This window comes from Heterodontus francisci, chromosome 29, assembly GCF_036365525.1.
Source record: "Heterodontus francisci isolate sHetFra1 chromosome 29, sHetFra1.hap1, whole genome shotgun sequence".
Taxonomy (NCBI): Eukaryota; Metazoa; Chordata; class Chondrichthyes; order Heterodontiformes; family Heterodontidae; genus Heterodontus; species Heterodontus francisci.
This window is the reverse complement of record NC_090399.1, coordinates 3,963,979-3,991,907: the sequence shown is the minus strand read 5'-3', so window position 1 is coordinate 3,991,907 and position 27,929 is coordinate 3,963,979. Positions and strand designations below refer to the sequence as shown.

General features: G+C 51.4%; 1 protein-coding gene across 3 annotated transcripts in view; it reads right to left on the bottom strand.

Annotated features, from left to right (window-relative positions):
* Positions 1-27,929, bottom strand: part of LOC137346072 (zinc finger and BTB domain-containing protein 12-like) — a 72,099-nt gene that overhangs the window by 10,517 nt on the left and 33,653 nt on the right. Inside the window, exon 2 of one of the 3 annotated variants that reach the window (XM_068009364.1) lies at positions 19,648-21,568. The exons of 1 other annotated variant lie outside the window; for it this stretch is intronic. In XM_068009364.1, coding sequence (XP_067865465.1) covers positions 20,348-21,553 — 1,206 coding nt within the window. In that variant the 5' untranslated portion in view covers positions 21,554-21,568 and the 3' untranslated portion in view covers positions 19,648-20,347. Of the gene's footprint in view, positions 1-19,647; positions 21,569-27,929 lie in introns of those variants that run through there. One more of the 3 variants, XM_068009363.1, reaches the window with a different exon arrangement.

The following is a 27,929-nucleotide window of genomic DNA, read 5'->3' as shown; positions in this document are numbered from 1 at the left end:
CCACTGCCCACTCTCTCCCCACAGCCCTGTATCAATCCCAAACTAATCCCACTGCCCACTCTCTCCCCAATGCACTGTATCAATCCCAAACTATTGCCACTGCCCCACTCTCTCCCCATTACACTGTATCAATCCCCAAACTAATCCCACTGCCCCTCTCACTCCCCATAGCACTGTATCAATCCCAAACTAATCCCACTGCCCCACTCTCTCCCCATAGCACTGTATCAATCCCAAACTAATCCCACTGCCCCACTCTCTCCCCATAGCCCTGTATCAATCCCAAACTAATCCCACTGCCCCACTCTCTCCCCATAGCCCTGTATCAATCCCAAACTAATCCCACTGCCCCACTCTCTCCCCATAGCCCTGTAGCAATCCCAAACTAATCCCACTGCCCCACTCTCTCCCCATAGCCCTGTATCAATCCCAAACTAATTCCACTGCCCCCTCTCTCCCCATAGCCCTGAATCAATCCCAAACTAATCCCACTGCCCCACTCTCTCCCCATTGCCCTGTATCAATCCCAAACAAATCCCACTGCCCCACTCTCTCCCCATAGCCTGTATCAATCCCAAACTAATCCCACTGCCCCACTCTCTCCCCATAGCCGTATCAATCCCAAACTAATCCCACTGCCCCACTCTCTCCCCATAGCCCTGTATCAATCCCAAACTAATTCCACTGCCCCCTCTCTCCCCATAGCCCTGAATCAATCCCAAACTAATCCCACTGCCCCACTCTCTCCCCATTGCCCTGTATCAATCCCAAACAAATCCCACTGCCCCACTCTCTCCCCATAGCCTGTATCAATCCCAAACTAATCCCACTGCCCCACTCTCTCCCCATAGCCCTGTATCAATCCCAAACTAATCCCACTGCCCCACTCTCTCCCCATAGCCCTGTATCAATCCCAAACTAATCCCACTGCCCCACTCTCTCCTCAAAGCCCTGTATCAATCCCAAACTAATCCCATTGCCCCACTCTCTCCTCAAAGCCCTGTATCAATCCCAAACTAATCCCACTGCCCCGCTCTCTCCCCATAGCCCTGTATCAATCCCAAACTAATCCCACTGCCCCAATCTCTCCCCATTGCCCAGTATCAATCCCAAACTAATACCACTGCCCCACCATCTCCCCATTGCCCTGTATCAATCCCAAACTAATCCCACTGCCCCACTCTCTCCCCATTGCCCTGTATCAATGCCAAACTAATCCCACTGCCCCACTCTCTCCCCATAGCCCTGTATCAATCCCAAACTAATCCCACTGCCTCATTCTCTCCTCAAAGCCCTGTATCAATCCCAAACTAATCCCACTGCCCCACTCTCCCCTCATAGCCCTGTATCAATCCCAAACTAATCCCATGGCCCCACTCTCTCCTCAAAGCCCTGTATCAATGACAAACTAATCCCCACTGCCCCACTCTCTCCTCATAGCCCTGTATCAATCCCAAACTAATCTCATTGCCCCACTCTCTCCTCAAAGCCCTGTATCAATGACAAACTAATCCCCACTGCCCCACTCTCTCCTCATAGCCCTGTATCAATCCCAAACTAATCCCACTGCCCCACTCGCCCCTCATAGCCCTGTATCAATCCCAAACTAATCCCACTGTCCCACTCTCTCCCCATAGCCCTGTATCAATCCCAAACTAATCCCACTGCCCCACTCTCTCCTCAAAGCCCTGTATCAATCACAAACTAATCCCACTGTCCCACTCTCTCCCCATAGCCCTGTATCAATCCCAAACTAATCCCACTGCCCCACTCTCCCCTCATAGCCCTGTATCAATCCCAAACTAATCCCACTGTCCCACTCTCTCCCCATAGCCCTGTATCAATCCCAAACTAATCCCACTGCCCCACTCTCTCCTCATAGCCCTGTATCAATCCCAAACTAATCCCACTGCCCCACTCTCCCCTCATAGCCCTGTATCAATCTCAAACTAATCCCACTGCCCCACTCTCCCCTCATAGCCCTGTATCAATCTCAAACTAATCCCACTGTCCCACTCTCTCCCCCATAGTCCTGTATCAATCCCAAACTGATCCTATTGCCCCACTCTCTCCTCAAAGCCCTGTATCAATCCCAAACTAATCCCACTGCCCCACTCTCTCCCCATAGCACTGTATCAATCCCAAACTAATACCACTGCCCCACTCTCTCCCCATAGCCCTGTATCAATCCCAAACTAATACCACTGCCCCACTCTCTCCCCATTGCCCTGTATCAATCCCTAACTAATTCCACTGCCCCACTCTCTCCTCATAGCCCTGTATCAATCCCAAACTAATACCACTGCCCCACTCTCTCCCCATTGCCCTGAATCAATCCCAAACTAATTCCACTGCCCCACTCTCTCCCCATAGCCTTGTATCAATCCCCAAACTAATCCCACTGCCCCACTCTCTCCCCATAGCCCTGTATCAATCCCAAACTAATTCCACTGCCCCACTCTCTCCCCATAGCCCTGTATCAATCCCAAACTAATCCCACTGCCTGACTCTCTCCCCATTACACTGAATCAATCCCAAACTAATCCCACTGCCCCACTCTCTCCCCATAGCCCTGTATCAATCCCAAACTAATCCCACTGCGTCACTCTCTCCCCATTACACTGTATCAATCCCCAAACTAATCCCACTGCCCCACTCTCTCCCCATAGCACTGGATCAATCCCCAAACAAATCCCACTGCCCCACTCTCTCCCCATAGCACTGTATCAATCCCCAAACTAATCCCACTGCCCCACTCTCTCCCCATTACACTGTAGCAATCCCCAAACTAATCCCACTGCCCCACTCTCTCCCCATAGCACTGGATCAATCCCCAAACAAATCCCACTGCCCCACTCTCTCCCCATAGCACTGGATCAATCCCCAAACAAATCCCACTGCCCCACTCTCTCCCCATAGCACTGTAACAATCCCAAACTAATCCCACTTCACCACTCTTTCCCCATAGCCCTGTATCAATCCCCAAACTAATCCCACTGCCCCGCTCTCTCCCCATAGCCCTGTATCAATCTCACACTAATCCCACTGCCCCAATCTCTCCCCATAGCCCTGTATCAATCCCAAACTAATCCCACTGCCCACTCTCTCCTCATAGCCCTGTATCAATCCCAAACTAATCCCACTGCCCCACTCTCCCCTCATAGCCCTGTATCAATCCCAAACTAATCCCACTGCCCCACTCTCCCCTCATAGCCCTGTATCAATCCCAAACTAATCCCACTGCCCACTCTCTCCTCATAGCCCTGTATCAATCCCAAACTAATCCCACTGCCCCACTCTCCCCTCATAGCCCTGTATCAATCCCCAACTAATCCCACTGCCCACTCTCTCCTCATAGCCCTGTATCAATCCCAAACTAATCCCACTGCCCACTCTCTCCCCATAGCCCTGTATCAATCCCAAACTAATCCCACTGCCCACTCTCTCCCCATAGCACTGTATCAATCCCAAACTAATGCCACTGCCCCACTCTCTCCCCATTACACTTTATCAATCCCAAACTAATGCCACTGCCCCACTCTCTCCCCATTACACTGTATCAATCCCCAAACTAATCCCACTGCCCCACTCTCTCCCCATAGCACTGTATCAATCCCAAACTAATCCCACTGCCCCACTCTCTCCCCATAGCACTGTATCAATCCCAAACTAATCCCTCTGCCCCACTCTCTCCCCATAGCACTGTAACAATCCCAAACTAATAAGAACATAATCGGAACAGGATTACGCCATTCGGCCCCTTGAGCCTGCTCCAGCATTCTATAAGATCATGGCTGATCTGTTTGTGGCCTTAACTCTATTTTCCTGCCTGCTGCCCATAACCCTGGACTTTTCTGTCAGTCTAAAATCTGTCTAAATCAGCCTTGAATATATTCAATGACCCAGCCTCCACTGCTGTCTGAGGAAGAGAATTCCAAACATTAGCAACCCTCTGAGGGAGGAAATCCCTCCTCATTTCTGTCATCAATTACTTTGAAACTGTGCCTCTTAATTCTAGATTCCCCCACCGGAGGATACATCCTCTCAGCATCTCCCCTGTCAAACCCCCTCAGAATCTTATATATTTCAATAAGGTCACCTCTCATTCTCCTAAACTCCAATGAGTATCGGTCCAACCTGCTCAACCTTTCCTCATAAGACAATCCCTTCATCCCAGGAATCAGTCTACTGAACCTTCTCTGAACTGCCTCCAATGTAAGTATATCCCTCCTTAAATAAGACCAAAACAGTATGCAGTGCTCTAGATACTGTCTCACCAATGCCCTGTACAGTTGTACCAAGACTTCCCTACTTTTATACTCCATCCCCCTTGCAAAAAAGGCCAATATTCCATTTGCCTTCCTAATTACTTACTGTACCTGCACACTGACTTTTTGTGCTGCTTGTACAAGGACACCCAGATCCCTCTGTATCACAGCACTCTGCAGTCTCCCTCCATTTAAATATTATTTTGCTCTTCTATTCTTCCTGCCAAAGTGGACAACCTCACATTTTCCCACATTATACTCCATCTGCAAAATTTTTGCCCCTCATTTAACCTATCTGTATCTCTTTACAGACACGTTGTATTCTCCTCACAATTTGCTTTCCTACATATCTTTGTATCATCTGCAAATCTGGCTACAATACACTCAGTCCCTCCATCCAAGTCATTGATAGAGATTGTAAATAGTTGGGGCCCCTGCACTGATCCCTGTGGCACTCCACTAGTTACAGTTTGCCATCCTGAAAATGACCGATTTATCCCGACTCTCTGTTTCCTGTTAGTTAGCCAATCCTCTGTCCATGCTAATATATCACCCCCAACACCATGAGCATTTATCTTGTGTAGTAACCTTTTATGCGGCACCTTATCAACTGCCTTTTGGAAATCCAAATATACTACATCTACTGGTTCCCCTTTATCCACCCTGTTCGTTACATCCTCAAAGAACTCTAATAAATTTGTCAAACACGATTTCCCTTTCATAAAACCATGTTGACTCTGCCTGATTGTATTGTGATTTTCTGAATGTCCTGTTACTACCTCTTTAATAACGGATTCCATCGTTTTCCCAAAGACAGCTGGTAGGCTAACTGGCCTATAGTTAAATGAGTTCTGCCTCCCTCCTTTCTTTAATAGGTGTTACATTTGTGGTTTTCCAATCCGCTAGGACCTTTCCAGAATCTGGGGAATTTTGGAAGATTATAACTATTGCATCCACTATCTCTGCAGCCACTCCTTTTAAGACCCTTAGATGCAGCCCATCAGGTCTAGGAGACTTGTCAGCCTTTAGTCCCATTAGTTTTCCGAGTACTTTTTCTCCAATGATAGTAATTGTTTTAAGTTCCTCCTTCCCTTGTGCCTCCTGATTTTCTACCATTCTTGGGGTGCTTTTTGTATCTTCTGCTGTGAAGACAGATACAAAATACTTGTTCAAAGTCTCTCCGGTTTCCTCGTTTCCCATTATTAATTCCCCAGTCTCATCCTCAGTGACCATTTTAACCCGATGATGACCTTCACTCCCTGTCACTGACTTCCACAACCGGAAGAAATACTTTTTCCCTTTCCACCCCATCAAAAGTCTTCATAATTTAAGTTATATCTCCTCTGTGCCCTCTCTACTCCACTGGAAAAGGTTCCTGTATTAAAAGTTTCTCTATATGACCCTGCTTTTCCAATCCGTACCACTGCTCTGGTGAATCTACTCTGTCCGCTGGTTTCAGACAAGCTCCATTTTTGTGAGGGTTTGTTCCTTTAAGTATTTCATTCTTATAACCGCTTGTATCAGCCATCGTTCAGTCAGAAGGTTCAGTATTCAAGACCTACAGCAGTGTCTTGAGCACAACAATCTGGGCTGACACTCCAGTGCAGTACTGAGAGAATGCTGCAGTGTTGGAGGTGCTGTCTTTAGGATAAGACATTAAACTGAGGCCCCATCTGCCCTCTCAGGTGGATGTATAAGATCACATGGCACGGTTTGAAGAAGAGCAGGGGAGTTCTCCCTGGTGTCCTGGGCCAATATTTATCCCCCGATCAACATCGCAAAGACCTGGTCATTCTCACATTGCTGCTTGTGGGATCTTGCTGTGCATAGATTGGCTGCTGCACTTCCCATATTACAACAGTGACTACACTTCGCAAGTACTTCATTGGCTGTGAGGCACTTTGGGACGTCCTGAGGTTGTGAAAGACGCTACAGAAATGTACAATCTTTTCTTGTTAGACATGCAATAAACCCTGGAAGGTGCTTATTTACTGAGCTGCCCCCTCCCCCTCCCCCACCACCCATTGCTCAATCATTTCTTCCTTGCCATTGACTTCTTGCTGGGGATGGGGTCTAGGTTAATGTTTGTCAGCTGCCCTCTGGGGGGGGGAGGGGAGAAGGGGAATTTCCTCTCGGGATTTGATTATCACATAAACCAGACTGATACCCATACCCTTCCAGCAGGAATTGCAAAAACACATCTCAATCCCGTCTTCTTGACCAGCGGGAATAGAACTCACTGTAATTCTTGAATGGCCTGTCTAAGATCAACCAAATCCAGCCTGATTGGAGGGTGGAAGTCTGCACAGTCAGTGTTTTTTTTTGGTTTGTTCTTTGGATGTGGGCGTTGCTGGCCAGGCCATCACTAATTGCCCTTGAGAAGGTGGTGGTGAGCTGCCTTCTTGAACCGCTGCAGTCCATGTGGGATAGGTACACCCACAGTGCTGTTAGAAAGGGAGTTCCAGGATTTTGACCCAGCGACAGTGAAGGAACGGCGATATAGTTCCAAGTCGGGATGGTGTGTGACTTGGAGGGGAACTTGCAGGTGGTGGTGTTCCAATGCATTTGCTGCCCTTGTCCTTCTAGGTGGTAGAGGTCGGCAGTCTGGAAGGTGTTGTTGAAGGAGCCTTGGTGCATTGCTGCAGTGCATCTTGTAGATGGTACACACTGCTGCCACTGTGCGTCAGTGATGGAGGGAGTGAATGTTTGTAGATGGGGTGCCAGTCAAGCAGGCTGCTTTGTCCTGGATGGTGTTGAGCTTCTTGAGTGTTCTGGGGCTGCACCCATCCAGGCAAGTGGAGAGTATTCCATCACACTCCTGACTTGTGCCTTGTAGATGGTGGATAGGCTTTGGGGAGTCAAGAGGTGAATTACTCGCTGCAGGATTCCCAGCCTCTGACCTGCTCTTGTAGCCACAGTATTTATATGGCTACTCCAGTTCAGTTTCTGATCAATGGTAGCCCCTGGGATGCTGATAGTGGGGGATTCATCGTTGGTAATGCCATTGAATGTCAAGGGGAGATGGTTAGATTCTCTCTTGTTTGAGATGGTCATTGTCTGGCATTTGTGTGGCGCGAATGTTACTTGCCACTTATCAGCCCAAGCCTGGATATTGTATGTGGGCATGGTCTGCTTCAGTAAATCAGCTGGTCACCATGTAAACTGACCCAGCTATCAGCTGGAGATGGAGAAGCTTTGGGGGAGAGAGGAGGGTGGTATTGGACACAGGCTGGACAGGGAAAGCAGGTAGAATAGCCTTTGTGCCCAATATTCAGCTCTACATTCAGTGTAAGGGAGACCATTCAACCTGTCGTGCCTGTGCTGGCTCTTTGAAAGAGCCATGTGATGAAACTGAATACCGGTAGGAGCCTCTGTCCGATTTCACTCCCTGTGCATGTTCCATGAAGCTGCATGGGAATGAATTTACACGGGAGCACACTGGACGTCGCTCTTCCTTGGGTTTTCAAGACGGTGTGCCTTCCTGGAGTGTTGGCCGTGGGGTTCACAGCCTCATCCTCGAGTGAGTGAACCTTTCAGTGAGCAGCCTCGGAGCCTCCAGGGCACAGCCTGACCAGGTGATGCAGCACCTGCACAGCGATGGGACAGAGTATCTCCGGCCCCTCACTCTCAGCTCCCTCTCCCATCCCCACAATGTGGCGGCATCCGTGGAGGTACATCCTGAGCCGGTCCGTAATCTGCACACGCCACCTAGTTGAACAGCTCCTGGGCGGCACTGGCTCATCTGTGCACATCATAGGAACATGAGCAGGCCATTCAGCCCGTCTAGCCTGCTCCACAATTCAATTAGATCACAGCTGATCATCTACCTCAATGCCACTTTCCCACATTATCCCCATATCCCTTGATGTTATTAGTATCCAGATATCTATCGATTTCTGTCTTGAACATGCTCAATGATTGAGCTTCCACAGCCCTCTGGGGTAGAGAATTCCACAGATTCACCACCCTCTGAGTAAATAAACTCCTCCTCATCTCTGTCTTAAACGACCTCTTGTATTCAGAGACTGTGTCCCCTTGTTCTAGACTCACCAGCCAGAGGAAACATCCAATCTATATCCACCCCGTCACGCCCTGTAATAATTTTGTGTGTTTCAATGAGATCACTTCTCATTCTTCGAAACTCTAGAGAATACAGGCCCAGTTTCTGCAATCTCTCCTCATAGGACAGTCCTGCCATCCCAGGAATTAGTCTGGTGAACCTCCATTGAACTCCCTCAATGGCAAGTATGTCCTGCCTTAGATAGCGAGACAAAATTGTACACAATACTCCAGCTGCAGTCTCACCAAGGCTCCTTACAATTGTAGCAAGACATCTTTACTCAAATCCTCTTGTGATGAAGGCCAACATGAACAAGCACACACAGCTCCCTTTGGACATCAACACTTCCCAACCTCTCACCATTTAAGAAATACTCCGTCTTTCTGTTTTTTCTACCAAAGTGGATCACTTCACACTTATTCACATTATATTCCATCTGCCATATTCTTGCCCATTCACTTAGTCTGTCCAAATCCCCTTGAAGCCTTCTTGCATCCTCCTCATAACTTACATTCCCACCTAGTTTTGTGTCATCAGAAAATTTGGAAATATTACAATTGTTCCCCATATACAAGCCATTTATATAGATTGCAAATAGCTGTGGCCCAACACTGATCCATGCGGTACCCCACTAGTAACAGCCTGCCATCCTGAGAATGACCCATTTATTCCTACTCTGCTTTCTGTCTGTTAATGAATTCTCAATCCACAGCAATATATTACCCCCAATCCCATGTGCGCTAATTTTGTTTACTAACCTCCTGTGTGCAACCTTATCAAAAGCCTTCTGAAAATCCAAGTACAGCATATCCACCGGTTCTCCTTTATCAAAACATAATTTACATCCTCAAAAAACTCCATCAGCTATTTCATAAATCCATGTTGACTCTGCTCAATTTTACCAGTATTTTCTCACACATCCTTCATAATAGATTCGAAACATTTTCCCTACTACTGACATCAAACTAACAGGTCTATAGTTCTCCATTTTCTCTATCCCTTCTTTCTTAAATAGTTGGGTTACATTTGCTACTGTCCAGTCTGCAGGAACCCTTCCAGAATCTATAGAATTTTGAAAGATAACAACCAATGCATCTACTATCTCTGTAGCCACCTCCTTCAATACTCTGGGATGTAGCTCATCTGGTCTAGGGATTTATCAACCTTCAATCCAGTTAATTGTTTTGAGTACTACCTCCTTATTGATACTAATTTCTTTCAGTTCTTCAGTTTCACAAGTCCTTTGGTTGCCTAGTATTTCTGAGAGATTTTCTGTATCTTCTTCTGTGAAGACACAAAATAATTGTTTAGTTTCTCCATCATTTCCCAATTCTCCATTATATATTCTCCTGTCTCTGCCTGTAACAGACCCACATTTGTCCTAGCTATTCCTTTTCACATGCCTAAAGAAGCTTTTATAGTCCACCTTAATGTTTCTAGCTAGCTTAGATTCAGTCTCTTTTCCCTTTCTTTATTAGTTTCTTAGTCCTCCTTTGTTGGGTTTTAAATTGCTCTCAATCCTCGGGCTTAGCACTTCTGGCATGTCCCGGCAGGCTGCAGCCATTAGGCGGAGGGCATCAAACGTGGTGAGCTGCCTGGTGACGCCCCGAGCGGCCAAAGAGCTGTGGTCTGGAAGTCAGCATTCAAGATGTATCCAGGCCAGTGTCGGGGTTGTGGGGCACGTGGGAACACCTGCCACACATGACGAGGGGCAGGCAGGGGCCGCACTGTGCCTGCTGCATCAGCTGTGCCCACAGGGACGGAAAAAGCCCTCCCCAGAAATTTCTATACGGGCTGCCCACAGAGATACCAAGTCCCGCCCAGAATGGAGATGACTGGGTAATCTCCTCCCTGTCAATCATGGCTGCAGCCTGCACTGCTGGAAGTGACTGGCATTCATTTCACAGACAGATTTTGCATTACGTTACAATCCCCTACTCACTGCATTTTGCTGGAGAAATAATCCTGCTGCAGTCGGGAGACTTTGCTGTAGTTTCAGTCATGAGCACTGTTTGCTGCACTATGTAGCTAGGCTCTGTTTGCTGTCAGTCCTGTCTAAAGTCCCGCCCCACCTCCAACTCAATGGCGATTATGTTAACCTTGGTTCGACCACACTTGGAGTATTGCGTACCATTCTGAACCCCCTATTATAGAAGCACTGGAGAAGGGGCAAAAAGGATTTACCAGGTTGATACCAGAACTGAGAGGTGATAAAAATCAGGGAAGATTGAACAGGCTGGGGTTCTTTCCTCTAGAAAAGAGAAGGCTGAGGGGTGACCTTATAGAGGTCTTCAAAATTACGAAAGGATTCGATATGGTACACGTGGAAAAGATACTTCCACTTGAGGATGAGACCAGAACTTGAACGTGAGAGTCATTAATAAATCCAATGGGGAATTCAGGAGAAACTTCTTTACCCAGAGAGGGGTGAGAATGTGGGACTGACTACCACAGGGAGTGGTTGGGGTGAACAGTGTAGATGCAGTTAAGACAATTGCTTTCCTGTGTTGCTTGCACCACTTAAATAATTTGTAAGTAAACAGATCAGTTGGTTTGTGCTCCACACGGTGATGTAATTTACAATCTTACAAAGCTATTTTGGCGGCGCAGAGAGAGACAGCAACAAAGACAAATTCACCACAAGTGCGGTGCACAATTCCGCAAGGACAGAAGATCAGAACAAACTGTCCCGTTTTCCGGAGTTTTCAAAATTCATTCTTGGGACGTGGGCATCGCTGGCAAGGCCGGCATTTAGTGCCCATCCCCCTTGGCTGCCCCGGGAAAGGTGGCGGTGGGCTGCCTTCTTGAACAGAGGCCGGTTAAAGGGTTAATCACGTTGGCACGAGGACTACAGTCACATATATACTCAGACTGGGTAAGGACGGCAGATTTCCTTCCCTCAGGGGACATTAGTGAACCGGTCGAGTTTCTACATTACAATCCGACAGGTCCACGGTCACTTTTACTGATCACTTCCAGATTTCTTTTGAAAATTAAATTTAAGTTGAATTCTCAAGCTTCCACGATGAGATTTAAACGCAGGTCCTGTGAATTATTGGATCAGTATCAGAACCACCAAACCCCATGATCATAAAGGATAGGAAATGAAGGCAATCCAGTGTCAACACACTTGAAATTCAAAGACCCAAATACTCATGAAGGATTACAACAATTAATTAAATGTCATTTAACAAAAATACTCATTGAACATTCATTCAATCAGTGATGGTGAACACACACAGATGAATTCACACCCATAAGCAGTACCCATGCTAATGGACTCCTTAAGAATAGCTACGAAACTCATTGGCTGAAATATTCTGCTTTTGCACTCCTGGTGTACACCTGGAGTGCGTATGGGGAGGAGCTGGTTTCCGGCCAGTTCTGAATGGATGGTATCTGATGGGCTGGCGGGGGGAGAGGGATGAATTCACTGCTAATATCCTCCTGGGGAGGTATATCTCCACTCACTATCCCAGCTCAGGCAGGTTCCCACTTTCCCAACAGTATCTGCATGGAGCATGACGACATCAGGAGACGTGTTTCGATTATACTCTTGACTCCATGTGTCAGCTGCGACACAGCGGGTAGCATTCTCGCCTCTGGGGTCAGGGCTCCAGATCCAGCCCCACTCCAGAGATACAAAAATCCAGGCTGGCACTACCAGCGCAGTCCTGAGGGAGTGCCGCACAGTCAGAGGTGCCGCCTTTCAGATGAGGAGTTGAGCCGAGGCCCCATCTGCTCTCAGACTGCTGTTTGGAGGAACGGCAGGGGAATTCTGCACGGAAACCTGGCCTAAATATTGAACCCTCATTACAAAAGTAAACAGATCATCTGGTCCTTATGACATAGCTGAGTGTGAACAGGCTGCAGCATTTCCCACATTGTTACCGTAAGGATGGTTTATTTGAAACAAGAGTATTGAACAGGCTCGAAAACTCTTGGCAATGTTCTGAGGTCCAGAAAGCAGTGATTGAAATGCAAGTCTGTCTATTCTTCTGCTGTCTCCGCAAAAAGACACGTGCTACGTTCTGGAAAAGGAGCAACTTAGCAAGAGCTCACAGAGCGATGGAGATCCCAGCAGCAGTCTATAGGATGAGGGGACCCCGGCTGCAGTCGAGAGGATGAGGGAGACCCAGGGAACAGTCTATAAGAGGAGGGGGCTCCCGGAAACAATCTATAAGATGAGGGGCACCCCAGAAACAGTCTATAAGAGGAGGGGGATCCCGGAAACAGTCTATAAGATGAGGGGCACCCCAGAAACAGTCTATAAGAGGAGGGGGATCCCGGAAACAGTCTATAAGATGAGGGGGACCCGGAAACAGTCTATAAGGGGAGGTGGATCCCGGAAGCAGTCTATAAGATGAGGGAGACCCCAGAAACAGTCTATAAGAGGAGGGGGATCCCGGAAACAGTCTATAAGATGAGGGGCACCCCAGAAACAGTCTATAAGAGGAGGGGGATCCCGGAAACAGGCTATAAGATGAGGAGGACCCGGAAACAGTCTATAAGAGGAGGGGGACCCCGGAAACAGTCTATAAGATGAGGGGGACCCGGAAACAGTCTATAAGGGGAGGGGGACCCGGAACAGTCTATAAGGGGAGGTGGATCCCAGAAACAGTCTATAAGATGAGGGAGACCCCGAAAACAGTCTATAAGATGAGGGGGACCCCGGAAACAGTCTATAAGATGAGGGGGACCCGGAAACAGTCTATAAGGGGAGGTAGATCCCAGAAACAGTCTATAAGATGAGGGAGACACCGGCAACAGTCTATAAGATGAGGGAGACACCGGCAACAGTCTATAAGATGAGGGGGACCCCGGAAACAGCCTATGAGATGAGGGGGACCCCGGAAACAGTCTATAAGATGAGGGAGACACCGGCAACAGTCTATAAGATGAGGGGGACCCTGGAAACAGTCTATAAGATGAGGGGGACCCCGGAAACAGCCTATGAGATGAGGGGGACCCCGGAAACAGCCTATGAGATGAGGGAGACCCCGGAAACAGCCTATAAGATGAGGGGTACCCTGGCAGCAGTCTATAAGAGGAGGGAGACACTGTCAAGAGGGGACATGAAAAAACACTGGTGGGCAAGATAAAGGAAAATCCCAAGGCGTTTTATAAGTATATTAAGGGCAAGAGGATAACCCAGGGAAAGAGTAGGGCCTATTAGGGAGCAAAGTGGCAATCTGTGTGTGGAGCCGGAGGACATAAGTGAGGTTTTAAATGATTACTTTTCATCAGTGTTCACGATGGAGAAGGACGATGTAGGTGGAGAGATCAGGGAGAGGGGGATTGTGCATATTAGTTTTGAAAGGGAGGAGGTATTAGCTGTTTTAGCGGGCTTAAAAGTGGATAATCCCCAGGCCCAGATGAGATGTATCCCAGGCTGTCATGTGAGGCAAGGGAGGAGATAGCAGGGGTTCTGACACAAATTTTCAAATCCTCTCTGGCCACAGGAGAGGTACCAGAGGATTGGAGGACAGCGAATGTGGTACCATTATTCAAGAAAGGTAACAGGGATAAACCTGGTAATAATAGGCCTGTGAGTCTAACATCAGTGGTTGTGAAAATATTGGAAAAAATTCTGAGGTACAGGATTAATCTCCACTCGGAGAGGCAGGGAGTAATCAGGGATAGTCAGCATGGCTTTGTCAGGGAGAGTCGTGTCTAACTAACTTGATTAAATTTTTTGAGGCGGTGACGAGATGTGTCGATGAGGGTAAAGCAGTAGATGTAGTCTACATGGATTTCAGTAAGGCTTTTGATAAGGTCCCGCATAGGAGATTGGTTAAGAAGGTAAGAGCCCATGGGATCCAGGGCAATTTGGTAAATTGGATCCTAAATTGGCTTAGTGGCAGGAGGCAGAGGGTGATGGTCGAGGGATGTTTTTGCGAGTGGAAGCCTGTGACCAGTGGTGTACCGCAGGGATCAGTGCTGGGACCCTTGCTGTTTGTAGTGTACATTAATGATTTAGACGTGAATATAGGAGGTATGATCAGTAAGTTCGCAGATGACACGAAAATTGGTGGTGTTGTAAATAGTGAGGAGGAAAACCTCAGATTACAGGGAGATATAGATGGGCTAGTAAGATGGACGGAGCTGTGGCAAATGGAATTTAATCCTGAAAAGTGTGAGATAATGCATTTTGGGAGGACTAACAAGGCAATGGAATATACAATGGATGGTAGGACCCTAGGAAGTACAGAAAATCAGAAGGACTGTGGTGTACTTGTCCATAGATCACTGAAGGCAGCAGCACAGGTAGATAAGGTGGTTAGGAAAGCATATGGGATACTTGCCTTTATTAAACGAGGCATAGAATATAAGTGCAGGGAGGTTATGATGGAGCTGAAAAAACGCTAGTTAGGCCACAGCTGGAGTACTGTGTACAGTTCTGATCACCACACTATAGGAAGGTTGTGATTGCACTGGACAGGGTGCAGAGGAGATTCACCAGGATGTTGCCTGGGCTGGAGCATTTCAGCTGTGAAGACAAACTGAAAAGGCGAGGGTTGTTTTCCTCAGAGCAGAGAAGGCTGAGGGGGAACATGATTGAGGTATACAAAATTATGAGGGGCACTGACAGATTAGTTAGGAAGAAACAGAATCACAGAATAATGCAGTGCAGAAGAGGCCCTTCGGCCCATCGAGTCTGTACCGATGCATTAAAGACACCTGACCTGTCTACCTAATCCCATTTGCCAGCACTTGGCCCATAGCCTTGAATGTTATGACGTGCCAAGTGCTCATCCAGGAACTTTTTAAAGGATGTGAGGCAACCCACCTCTACCACCCTCCCAGGCATTCCAGACTGTCACCACCCTCTGGGTAAAAAAGTTCTTCCTCAAATCCCCCTAAAACCTCCCGCCCCTCATCTTAAACTTGTGACCCCTAGTAACTGACCCTTCAACTAAGGGGAACAGCTGCTCCCTATCCACCCTGTCCATGCCCCTCATAATCTTGCAGACCTCGATCAGGTCACCCCTCAGTCTTCCCTGCTCCAGTGAAAACAACCCAAGCCGATCCAACCTCTCTTCATAGCTTAAATGTTCCCTCCCAGGCAACATCCTGGTGAATCGCCTCTGCACCCCCTCCAGTGCAATCACATCCTTCCTATAATGAACATATTCCCTTAGTGGAGGGGTCAATAACCAGGGGGCATAGATTTAGGGGGGGATTTGAGGAAGTATATTATCACCCAGAGGGTGGTTGGAATCTGGAACGCACGATCTGAAGAGGTGGTAGAGGCAGGAACCCTCACAACATTTAAGAAGTATTTAGATGAGCACTTGAAATGCCGTAGCGTACAAGGCTACAGGCCAAGTGCAGGAATATGGGATTAGAATAGTTAGGTGCTGTATGGCCGGCACAGACACGGTGCAGTCTATAGGATAAGCGAGAGTGGGGCAGCAGCCTAAAGGATGAGGGAGACCCTGGCTGCAGTATATAGGATGAGGGAGAGCGGGGCAGCAGTCTAATGGATGAGGGAGACCCCGGCTGCAGTTTATAGGATGAGGGAGAGCGGGGCAGCAGTCTAAAGGATGAGGGAGACCCCGGCTGCATTTATAGGATGAGGGAGACCCCGGCTGCAGTCTAAAGGATGAGGGAGACCTCGGCTGCAGTCTATAGGATGAGGGAGACCCCGAAAGCAGTCTATGAGGGAGACCCCGAAAGCAGTCTATAAGGGAGACCCTGACAACAGTCTATGAGGGAGACCCAGACAGCAGTCTATGAGGCAGACCCCGAAAGCAGTCTATAAGGGAGACCCTGACAGCAGTCTATGAGGGAGACCCCGAAAGCAGTCGATAAGGGAGACCCTGACAGCAGTCTATGAGGGAGACCCCGGAAGCAGACTATAAGGGAGACCCTGACAGCAGTCTATGAGGGAGACCCCGGAAGCAGTCTATAAGGGAGACCCTGACAGCAGTCTATGAGGGAGACCCTGACAGCAGTCTATCGGATGAGGGAGACCCTGACAGCAGTCTATCGGATGAGGGAGACCCTGACAGCAGTCTATGAGGGAGACCCCGGAAGCAGTCTACAAGGGAGACCCTGACAGCAGTCTATGAGGGAGACCCCGGATGCAGTCTATAAGGGAGACCCTGACAGCAGTCTATGAGGGAGACCCTGACAGCAGTCTATCGGATGAGGGAGACCCCGAAAGCAGTCTATAAGGGAGACCCTGACAGCAGTCTCTGAGGGAGACCCAGACAGCAGTCTATGAGTGAGACCCTGACAGCAGTCTATAGGATGAGGGAGACCCTGACAGCAGTCTATGAGGGAGACCCCGAAAGCAGTCCAAAAGGGAGACCCTGACAGCAGTCTATGAGGGAGACCCAGACAGCAGTCTATGAGGGAGACCCTGACAGCAGTCTACAGGATGAGGGAGACCCTGACAGCAGTCTATGAGGGAGACCCCGACAACAGTCTATGAGGGAGACCCAGACAGCAGTCTATGAGGGAGACCCTGACAGCAGTCTATCGGATGAGGGAGACCCTGACAGCAGTCTATAGGATGAGGGAGACCCTGACAGCAGTCTATGAGGGAGACCCAGACAGCAGTCTATGAGGGAGACCCTGACAGCAGTCTATCGGATGAGTGAGACCCTGACAGCAGTCTATGAGGGAGACCCAGACAGCAGTCTATGAGGGAGACCCAGACAGCAGTCTATGAGGGAGACCCTGACAGCAGTCTATCGGATGAGGGAGACCCTGACAGCAGTCTATAGGATGAGGGAGACCCTGACAGCAGTCTATGAGGGAGAACCAGACAGCAGTCTATGAGGGAGACCCTGACAGCAGTCTATCGGATGAGGGAGACCCTGACAGCAGTGTATGAGGGAGACCCAGACAGCAGTCTATGAGGGAGACCCCGACAGCAGTCTATGAGTGAGACCCCGACAGCAGTCTATCGGATGAGGGAGACCCTGACAGCAGTGTATGAGGGAGACCCATACAGCAGTCTATGAGGGAGACCCCGGCAGCAGTCTATGAGGGAGACTCCGGCAGCAGTCTATGAGGGAGACCCAGACAGCAGTCTATCGGATGAGGGAGACCCAGACAGCAGTCTATCGGATGAGGGAGACCCTGACAGCAGTCTATGAGGGAGACCCAGACAGCAGTCTATGAGGGAGACCCCGGCAGCAGTCTATGAGGGAGACCCCGACAGCAGTCTATAGGATGAGGGAGACCCCGGCAGCAGTCTATGAGGGAGACCCCGGCAGCAGTCTATCGGATGAGGGAGACCCTGACAGCAGTCTATGTGGGAGACCCTGACAGCAGCCTATGAGGGAGACCCCGACAGCAGTCTATGAGGGAGACCCCGGAAGCAGTCTATAAGGGAGACCCTGACAGCAGTCTACGAGGGAGACCCCGGCAGCAGTCTATCGGATGAGGGAGACCCTGACAGCAGTCTATAGGATAAGGGAGACCCAGACAGCAGTCTATAAGGGAGACCCTGACAGCAGTCTATGAGGGAGAGCCTGACAGCAGTCTATCGGATGAGGGAGACCCTGACAGCAGTCTATGAGGGAGACCCCGATAGCAGTCTACAGGATGAGGGAGACCCTGACAGCAGTCTATAGGATGAGGGAGACCCTGACAGCAGTCTATGAGGGAGACCCAGACAGCAGTCTATGAGGGAGACCCTGACAGCAATCTATCGGATGAGGGAGACCCTGACAGCAGTCTATGAGGGAGACCCAGACAGCAGTCTATGAGGGAGACCCCGGCAGCAGTCTATGAGGGAGACTCCGGCAGCAGTCTATGAGGGAGACTCCGGCAGCAGTCGATGAGGGAGACTCCGGCAGCAGTCCATGAGGGAGACCCTGACAGCAGTCTATGAGGGAGACCCCGGCAGCAGTCTATGAGGGAGACCCCGGCAGCAGTCTATGAGGGACACTCCGGCAGCAGTCTATGAGGGACACTCCGGCAGCAGTCTATGAGGGAGACCCCGACAGCTGTCTATGAGGGAGACCCAGACAGCAGTCTATCGGATGAGGGAGACCCAGACAGCAGTCTATCGGATGAGGGAGACCCTGACAGCAGTCTATGAGGGAGACCCAGACAGCAGTCTATGAGGGAGACCCCGGCAGCAGTCTATGAGGGAGACCCCGACAGCAGTCTATAGGATGAGGGAGACCCCGGCAGCAGTCTATGAGGGAGACCCAGACAGCAGTCTATGAGGGAGACCCTGACAGCAGTCTATGAGGGAGACCCAGACAGTAGTCTATGAGTGAGACCCAGACAGTAGTCTATGAGGGAGACCCCGGCAGCAGTCTATCGGATGAGGGAGACCCTGACAGCAGTCTATGAGGGAGACCCCGGAAGCAGTCTATAAGGGAGACCCCGGAAGCAGTCTATAAGGGAGACCCTGACAGCAGTCTACGAGGGAGACCCCGGCAGCAGTCTATCGGATGAGGGAGACCCTGACAGCAGTCTATCGGATGAGGGAGACCCAGACAGCAGTCTATGAGGGAGACCCCGGCAGCAGTCTATGAGGGAGACCCCGACAGCAGTCTATAGGATGAGGGAGACCCCGGCAGAAGTCTATGAGGGAGACCCAGACAGCAGTCTATGAGGGAGACCCAGACAGTAGTCTATGAGGGAGACCCCGGCAGCAGTCTATCGGATGAGGGAGACCCTGACAGCAGTCTATGTAGGAGACCCTGACAGCAGTCTATGAGGGAGACCCCGGCAGCAGTCTATGAGGGAGACTCCGGCAGCAGTCTATGAGGGAGACCCAGACAGCAGTCTGTGAGGGAGACCCAGACAGCAGTCTATAGGATGAGGGAGACCACGGCAGCAGTCTATGAGGGAGACCCCGACAGCAGTCTATAGGATGAGGGAGACCCTGACAGCAGTCTATGAGGGAGACCCTGACAGCAGTCTATAGGATGAGGGAGACCCTGACAGCAATCTATGAGGGAGACCCTGACAGCAGTCTATAGGATGAGGGAGACCCTGACAGCAGTCTATGAGGGAGACCCTGACAGCAGTCTATAGGATGAGGGAGACCCTGACAGCAGTCTATGAGGGAGACTCCGATAGCAGTCTACAGGATGAGGGAGACCCTGACAGCAGTCTATGAGGGAGACCCCGATAGCAGTCAATAGGATGAGGGAGACCCTGACAGCAGTCTATAGGATGAGGGAGACCCCGACAGCAGTCTTTGAGGGAGACCCCGATAGCAGTCTATAGGATGAGGGAGACCCTGACAGCAGTCTATAGGATGAGGGAGACCCCGGCAGCAGTCTATGTGGGAGACCCCGACAGCAGTCTATAGGATGAGGGAGACCCCGACAGCAGTCTATAGGATGAGGGAGACCCTGACAGCAGTCTATAGGATGAGGGAGACCCCGACAGCAGTCTATAGGATGAGGGAGACCCCGGCAGCAGTCTATGTGGGAGACCCCGATAGCAGTCTATAGGATGAGGGAGACCCCAACAGCAGTCTATAGGATGAGGGAGACCCCGGCAGCAGTCTATGAGGGAGACCCCGATAGCAGTCTATGAGGGAGACCCTGACAGCAGTCTATAGGATGAGGGAGACCCAGACAGCAGTCTATGTGGGAGACCCTGACAGCAGTCTATGAGGGAGACCCTGACAGCAGTCTATGAGGGAGACCCCGGCAGCAGTCTATAGGATGAGGGAGACTCTGACAGCAGTCTATGAGGGAGACCCCGGCAGCAGTCTATGAGGGAGACCCCGGCAGCACTCTATGAGGGAGACCCCGGCAGTAGTCTATGAGGGAGACCCAGACAGCAGTCTATGAGGGAGACCCCGGCAGTAGTCTATGAGGGAGACCCCGACAGCAGTCTATGAGGGAGACCCCGGCAGCAGTCTATGAGGGAGACCCCGACAGCAGTCTATGAGGGAGACCCCGACAGCTGCCTATCAGGGAGACCCCGACGGTAGTCTATGAGGGAGACCCCGACAGCAGTCTATGAGGGAGACCCCGACAGCTGCCTATCAGGGAGACCCCGACGGTAGTCTATCGGATGAGGGACTCCTCTACAGAAGCCCAGTTTCTGAGCTGGCCAGGTTGAGTTGTGCTAGTTTGCAGTTCTCTGCCGTAGTTTTGCCATGCTGCTCTTTGAGGTGCCTGCGAAGAGCAGGTTTGTGTGCGAAGGACATGTTGCAGTAGTGACAGTGGTGAGGCCGGGCTCCGCTGTGCAGGTTCATGTGGTCCTTGAGCGAGCGGTTCTGGGTGAAGGTCTTGCCGCATGTGGTGCAGAGGTAGGGCTTGATGCCAGTGTGGACGTGCACGTGCCTGGCCAGGTTGACCCTCTGGCTAAACACTTTGCCACACCTGGGGCACATGAACAGCTTGTGGACCTTCATGTGGGCCACCAGCTGCTCGGGGTGCTGGAAGGCCTGGGTGCACTCGCTGCAGTGGATGGGCTGAGAGTAGGGCGTGGGAGGAGCCCGGGGACTGGGGTTGGGGTTGGGGGGAGCCCCCGGTCTCCCCGGGCACTTGCCACCGCACTCCTCGCTGGCCGAACTGTCCTCGTCTTCCGGGAAGTCCCCTCCGATCAGCAAGCAGCCCTCTTCGTCATCAGTGGCCTCGGAGAGGTCGTAGGGCGGCCCCGGGTAGGCCGGCTGGCGGGGGGGACGCGGAAGGCTTCCGGAAGGTTCTCCCTCTGGGCTGTCCGCGTCGATGATCACGTAGACGTCATCGGCCTCTTCATTCTCCTCCGACTCTGACTTGAGCTCGGCCTCCTCCTGGGCGTCGTCCTGGGCATGGTCCCTGGGTGCGGCAGGGCACCCCACTGTGGGCCACCAGACCCCCGGCCGGACCTCCGCCATGCTGCCATCCTCCTTGATCTCAATGCGGGGGTCGACATAGCGGGACAGTGCCCGCCTGCACTCCTCCACCACGTGGTCCATCTGCAAGTAGCTGGCCGTCGTCAGGTAGTTCACCACGTCTTTAAAGGGGAAGTCCAGTGCCCCGGTGTAGCAGGACAGCAGCAGTCGGGACACCATCTCCGCCCCGTCGCTCAGCGCCACCTGCACCTCCTTGGACGGGTTGAGGAGGAACTGGTCGCGCAGGAAGGGGGAGCAGGCCGCCAGCACCACCCGGTGACCCGGGAACCTCAGCTGATCCGCTACGATAGTCACGTCGCAGAAACGGTCCTCCATCCGCAGCTGGTTCATCTTCCGGAGTGTGGCTGATTCATGGTGCAGGAACTGGAAGCGCAGAACCTCTCCTGAAGTCATGGCTCCTCAAACTGGCTCAAGAAAAAAGAAAAAAACAACAGTAAAGCCAGAGCTGATAACATAACCACAGGGCGAAGAATATGGATACAAAGGCGCAGGGCGAAGGATAGAGATACACAGCCGCAGGGCGAAGGATATAGATACACAGCCGCAGGGCGAAGGATAGAGATACACAGCCGCAGGGCGAAGGATAGAGATACACAGCCGCAGGGCAAAGGATACAGATACACAGCCGCAGGGCGAAGGATAGAGATACACAGGCACAGGGCGAAGGATAGAGATACACAGCCTCAGGGCGAAGGATAGAGATACACAGCCGCAGGGCGAAGGATAGAGATACACAGCCTCAGGGCGAAGGATAGAGATACACAGGCACAGGGCGAAGGATAGAGATACACAGCCTCAGGGCGAAGGATAGAGATACACAGGCACAGGGCGAAGGATAGAGATACACAGCCTCAGGGCGAAGGATAGAGATACAGAGCCTCAGGGCGAAGGATAGAGATACACAGCCGCAGGGCGAAGGATAGAGATACACAGGCACAGGGCGAAGGATAGAGATACACAGCCTCAGGGCGAAGGATAGAGATACACAGGCACAGGGCGAAGGATAGAGATACACAGCCTCAGGGCGAAGGATAGAGATACAGAGCCTCAGGGCGAAGGATAGAGATATACAGCCGCAGGGCGAAGGATAGAGATACACAGGCACAGGGCGAAGGATAGAGATACACAGCCTCAGGGCGAAGGATAGAGATACACAGGCACAGGGCGAAGGATAGAGATACACAGCCTCAGGGCGAAGGATAGAGATACAGAGCCTCAGGGCGAAGGATAGAGATACACAGCCGCAGGGCGAAGGATACAGATACAGAGCCTCAGGGCGAAGGATAGAGATACACAGGCACAGGGCGAAGGATAGAGATACACAGGCACAGGGCGAAGGATAGAGATACACAGCCTCAGGGCGAAGGATAGAGATACACAGCCTCAGGGCGAAGGATAGAGATACACAGCCGCAGGGCGAAGGATACAGATACAGAGCCTCAGGGCGAAGGATAGAGATACACAGCCTCAGGGCGAAGGATAGAGATACAGAGCCTCAGGGCGAAGGATATAGATACACAGCCTCAGGGCGAAGGATAGAGATACACAGCCGCAGGGCGAAGGATACAGATACAGAGCCACAGGGCGAAGGATAGAGATACACAGCCTCAGGGCGAAGAATATAGATACACAGCTGCAGGGCGAAGGATACAGATACACAGCTGCAGGGCGAAGGATAGAGATACACAGCCTCAGGGCGAAGGATAGAGATACACGGCTGCAGGGCGAAGGATAGAGATACACAGCTGCAGGGCGAAGGATAGAGATACACAGCCTCAGGGCGAAGGATACAGATACACAGCCGCAGGGCGAAGGATAGAGATACACAGCCTCAGGGCGAAGGATACAGATACACAGCCTCAGGGCGAAGGATACAGATACAGAGCCTCAGGGCGAAGGATAGAGATACACAGCCTCAGGGCGAAGGATACAGATACAGAGCCTCAGGGCGAAGGATACAGATACACAGCCACAGGGCGAAGGATAGAGATACACAGCCTCAGGGCGAAGGATAGAGATACACAGCCTCAGGGCGAAGGATAGAGATACACAGGCAGAGGGCGAAGGATAGAGATACACAGCCGCAGGGCGAAGGATAGAGATACACAGCCGCAGGGCGAAGGATAGAGATACACAGCTGCAGGGCGAAGGATAGAGATACACAGCCTCAGGGCGAAGGATAGAGATACACAGCCGCAGGGCGAAGGATAGAGATACACAGGCGCAGGGCGAAGGATAGAGATACACAGCCGCAGGGCGAAGGATAGAGATACACAGGCGCAGGGCGAAGGATAGAGATACACAGCTGCAGGGCGAAGGATAGAGATACACAGCCTCAGGGCGAAGGATACAGATACACAGCTGCAGGGCGAAGGATAGAGATACACAGCCTCAGGGCGAAGGATACAGATACACAGCCTCAGGGCGAAGGATACAGATACAGAGCCTCAGGGCGAAGGATAGAGATACACAGCCTCAGGGCGAAGGATACAGATACAGAGCCTCAGGGCGAAGGATACAGATACACAGCCACAGGGCGAAGGATACAGATACAGAGCCTCAGGGCGAAGGATAGAGATACACAGCCGCAGGGCGAAGGATAGAGATACACAGCCTCAGGGCGAAGGATAGAGATACACAGCCTCAGGGCGAAGGATAGAGATACACAGCCTCAGGGCGAAGGATAGAGATACACGGCTGCAGGGCGAAGGATAGAGATACACAGCCGCAGGGCGAAGGATAGAGATACACAGCCGCAGGGCGAAGGATAGAGATACACAGCCGCAGGGCGAAGGATAGAGATACACAGCCGCAGGGCGAAGGATAGAGATACACAGGCGCAGGGCGAAGGATAGAGATACACAGCCGCAGGGCGAAGGATAGAGATACACAGGCGCAGGGCGAAGGATAGAGATACACAGCCTCAGGGCGAAGGATACAGATACACAGCTGCAGGGCGAAGGATACAGATACACAGCTGCAGGGCGAAGGATAGAGATACACAGCCGCAGGGCGAAGGATAGAGATACACAGCCTCAGGGCGAAGGATATAGATACACAGCTGCAGGGCGAAGGATGCAGATACACAGCCGCAGGGCGAAGGATAGAGATACACAGCTGCAGGGCGAAGGATAGAGATACACAGCCGCAGGGCGAAGGATAGAGACACACAGCCTCAGGGCGAAGGATATAGATACATAGCTGCAGGGCGAAGGATAGAGATACACAGCCGCAGGGCGAAGGATAGAGATACACAGCCGCAGGGCGAAGGATAGAGATACACAGCCGCAGGGCGAAGGATAGAGATACACAGCCGCAGGGCGAAGGATAGAGATACACAGCCTCAGGGCGAAGGATACAGATACACAGCCTCAGGGCGAAGGATACAGATACAGAGCCTCAGGGCGAAGGATAGAGATACACAGCCTCAGGGCGAAGGATACAGATACACAGCCTCAGGGCGAAGGATACAGATACAGAGCCTCAGGGCGAAGGATACAGATACACAGCCTCAGGGCGAAGGATAGAGATACACAGCCTCAGGGCGAAGGATAGAGATACAGAGCCTCAGGGCGAAGGATACAGATACACAGCCTCAGGGCGAAGGATAGAGATACACAGCCTCAGGGCGAAGGATAGAGATACACAGCCTCAGGGCGAAGGATAAAGATACAGAGCCTCAGGGCGAAGGATAGAGATACACAGCCTCTGGGCGAAGGATAGAGATACACAGCCTCTGGGCGAAGGATACAGATACAGAGCCTCAGGGCGAAGGATACAGATACACAGCCTCAGGGCGAAGGATAGAGATACATAGCCTCAGGGCGAAGGATACAGATACACAGCCGCAGGGCGAAGGATAGAGATACACAGGCGCAGGGCGAAGGATAGAGATACACAGCCTCAGGGCGAAGGATACAGATACACAGCCTCAGGGCGAAGGATACAGATACAGAGCCTCAGGGCGAAGGATAGAGATACACAGCCTCAGGACGAAGGATAGAGATACACAGCCTCAGGGCGAAGGATACAGATACACAGCCGCAGGGCGAAGGATAGAGATACACAGTCTCAGGGCGAAGGATACAGACACACAGCCGCAGGGCGAAGGATAGAGATACACAGCCTCAGGGCGAAGGATACAGATACACAGCCTCAGGGCGAAGGATACAGATACAGAGCCTCAGGGCGAAGGATAGAGATACACAGCCTCAGGACGAAGGATAGAGATACACAGCCTCAGGGCGAAGGATACAGATACAGAGCCTCAGGGCGAAGGATACAGATACACAGCCACAGGGCGAAGGATAGAGATACACAGCCTCAGGGCGAAGGACAGAGATACACAGCCTCAGGGCGAAGGATAGAGATACACAGCCGCAGGGCGAAGGATACAGATACAGAGCCTCAGGGCGAAGGATAGAGATGCACAGCCTCAGGGCGAAGGATACAGATACACAGCTGCAGGGCGAAGGATACAGATACACAGCTGCAGGGCGAAGGATAGAGATACACAGCCTCAGGGCGAAGGATATAGATACACAGCTGCAGGGCGAAGGATACAGATACACAGCCGCAGGGCGAAGGATATAGATACACAGCTGCAGGGCGAAGGATACAGATACACAGCCTCAGGGCGAAGGATACAGATACACAGCCTCAGGGCGAAGGATAGAGATACACAGCCTCAGGGCGAAGGATACAGATACACAGCCTCAGGGCAAAGGATACAGATACAGAGCCGCAGGGCGAAGGATAGAGATACACAGCTGCAGGGTGAAGGATAGAGATACACAGCCGCAGGGCGAAGGATAGAGATACACAGCCTCAGGGTGAAGGATATAGATACACAGCCGCAGGGCGAAGGATAGAGATACACAGCCGCAGGGCGAAGGATAGAGATACACAGCTGCAGGGCGAAGGATAGAGATACACAGCCGCAGGGTGAAGGATAGAGATACACAGCCTCAGGGCGAAGGATACAGATACACAGCCTCAGGGCGAAGGATACAGATACAGAGCCTCAGGGCGAAGGATAGAGATACACAGCCTCAGGACGAAGGATAGAGATACACAGCCTCAGGGCGAAGGATACAGATACAGAGCCTCAGGGCGAAGGATACAGATACACAGCCTCAGGGCGAAGGATAGAGATACACAGCCTCAGGGCGAAGGATAGAGATACAGAGCCTCAGGGCGAAGGATACAGATACACAGCCTCAGGGCGAAGGATAGAGATACACAGCCTCAGGGCGAAGGATAGAGATACACAGCCTCAGGGCAAAGGATACAGATAGAGAGCCTCAGGGCGAAGGATAGAGATACACAGCCTCTGGGCGAAGGATACAGATACACAGCCTCAGGGCGAAGGATACAGATACACAGCCTCAGGGCGAAGGATAGAGATACACAGCCTCAGGGCGAAGGATACAGATACACAGCCGCAGGGCGAAGGATAGAGATACACAGCCTCAGGGCGAAGGATACAGATACACAGCCTCAGGGCGAAGGATACAGATACAGAGCCTCAGGGCGAAGGATAGAGATACCCAGCCTCAGGACGAAGGATAGAGATACACAGCGTCAGGGCGAAGGATACAGATACAGAGCCTCAGGGCGAAGGATACAGATACACAGCCACAGGGCGAAGGATAGAGATACACAGCCTCAGGGCGAAGGATAGAGATACACAGCCACAGGGCGAAGGATAGAGATACACAGCCGCAGGGCGAAGGATAGAGATACACAGCCGCAGGGCGAAGGATAGAGATACACAGCTGCAGGGCGAAGGATAGAGATACACAGCCTCAGGGCGAAGGATAGAGATACACAGCCTCAGGGCGAAGGATACAGATACAGAGCCTCAGGGCGAAGGATACAGATACAGAGCCTCAGGGCGAAGGATAGAGATACACAGCCTCAGGGCGAAGGATACAGATACAGAGCCTCAGGGCGAAGGATAGAGATAAACAGCCTCAGGGCGAAGGATACAGATACAGAGCCTCAGGGCGAAGGATACAGATACAGAGCCTCAGGGCGAAGGATAGAGATACACAGCCTCAGGACGAAGGATAGAGATACACAGCCTCAGGACGAAGGATAGAGATACACAGCCTCAGGGCGAAGGATAGAGATACACAGCCTCAGGGCGAAGGATAGAGATACAGAGCCTCAGGGCGAAGGATACAGATACACAGCCTCAGGGCGAAGGATAGAGATACACAGCCTCAGGGCGAAGGATACAGATACACAGCCGCAGGGCGAAGGATAGAGATACACAGGCGCAGGGCGAAGGATAGAGATACACAGCCTCAGGGCGAAGGATACAGATACACAGCCTCAGGGCGAAGGATACAGATACACAGCCGCAGGGCGAAGGATAGAGATACACAGCCTCAGGGCGAAGGATACAGATACACAGCCGCAGGGCGAAGGATAGAGATACACAGCCTCAGGGCGAAGGATACAGATACACAGCCGCAGGGCGAAGGATACAGATACAGAGCCTCAGGGCGAAGGATACAGATACACAGCCACAGGGCGAAGGATAGAGATACACAGCCTCAGGGCGAAGGATAAAGATACACAGCCTCAGGGCGAAGGATAGAGATACACAGCCGCAGGGCGAAGGATACAGATACAGAGCCTCAGGGCGAAGGATAGAGATACACAGCCTCAGGGCGAAGGATACAGATACACAGCTGCAGGGCGAAGGATACAGATACACAGCTGCAGGGCGAAGGATAGAGATACACAGCCTCAGGGCGAA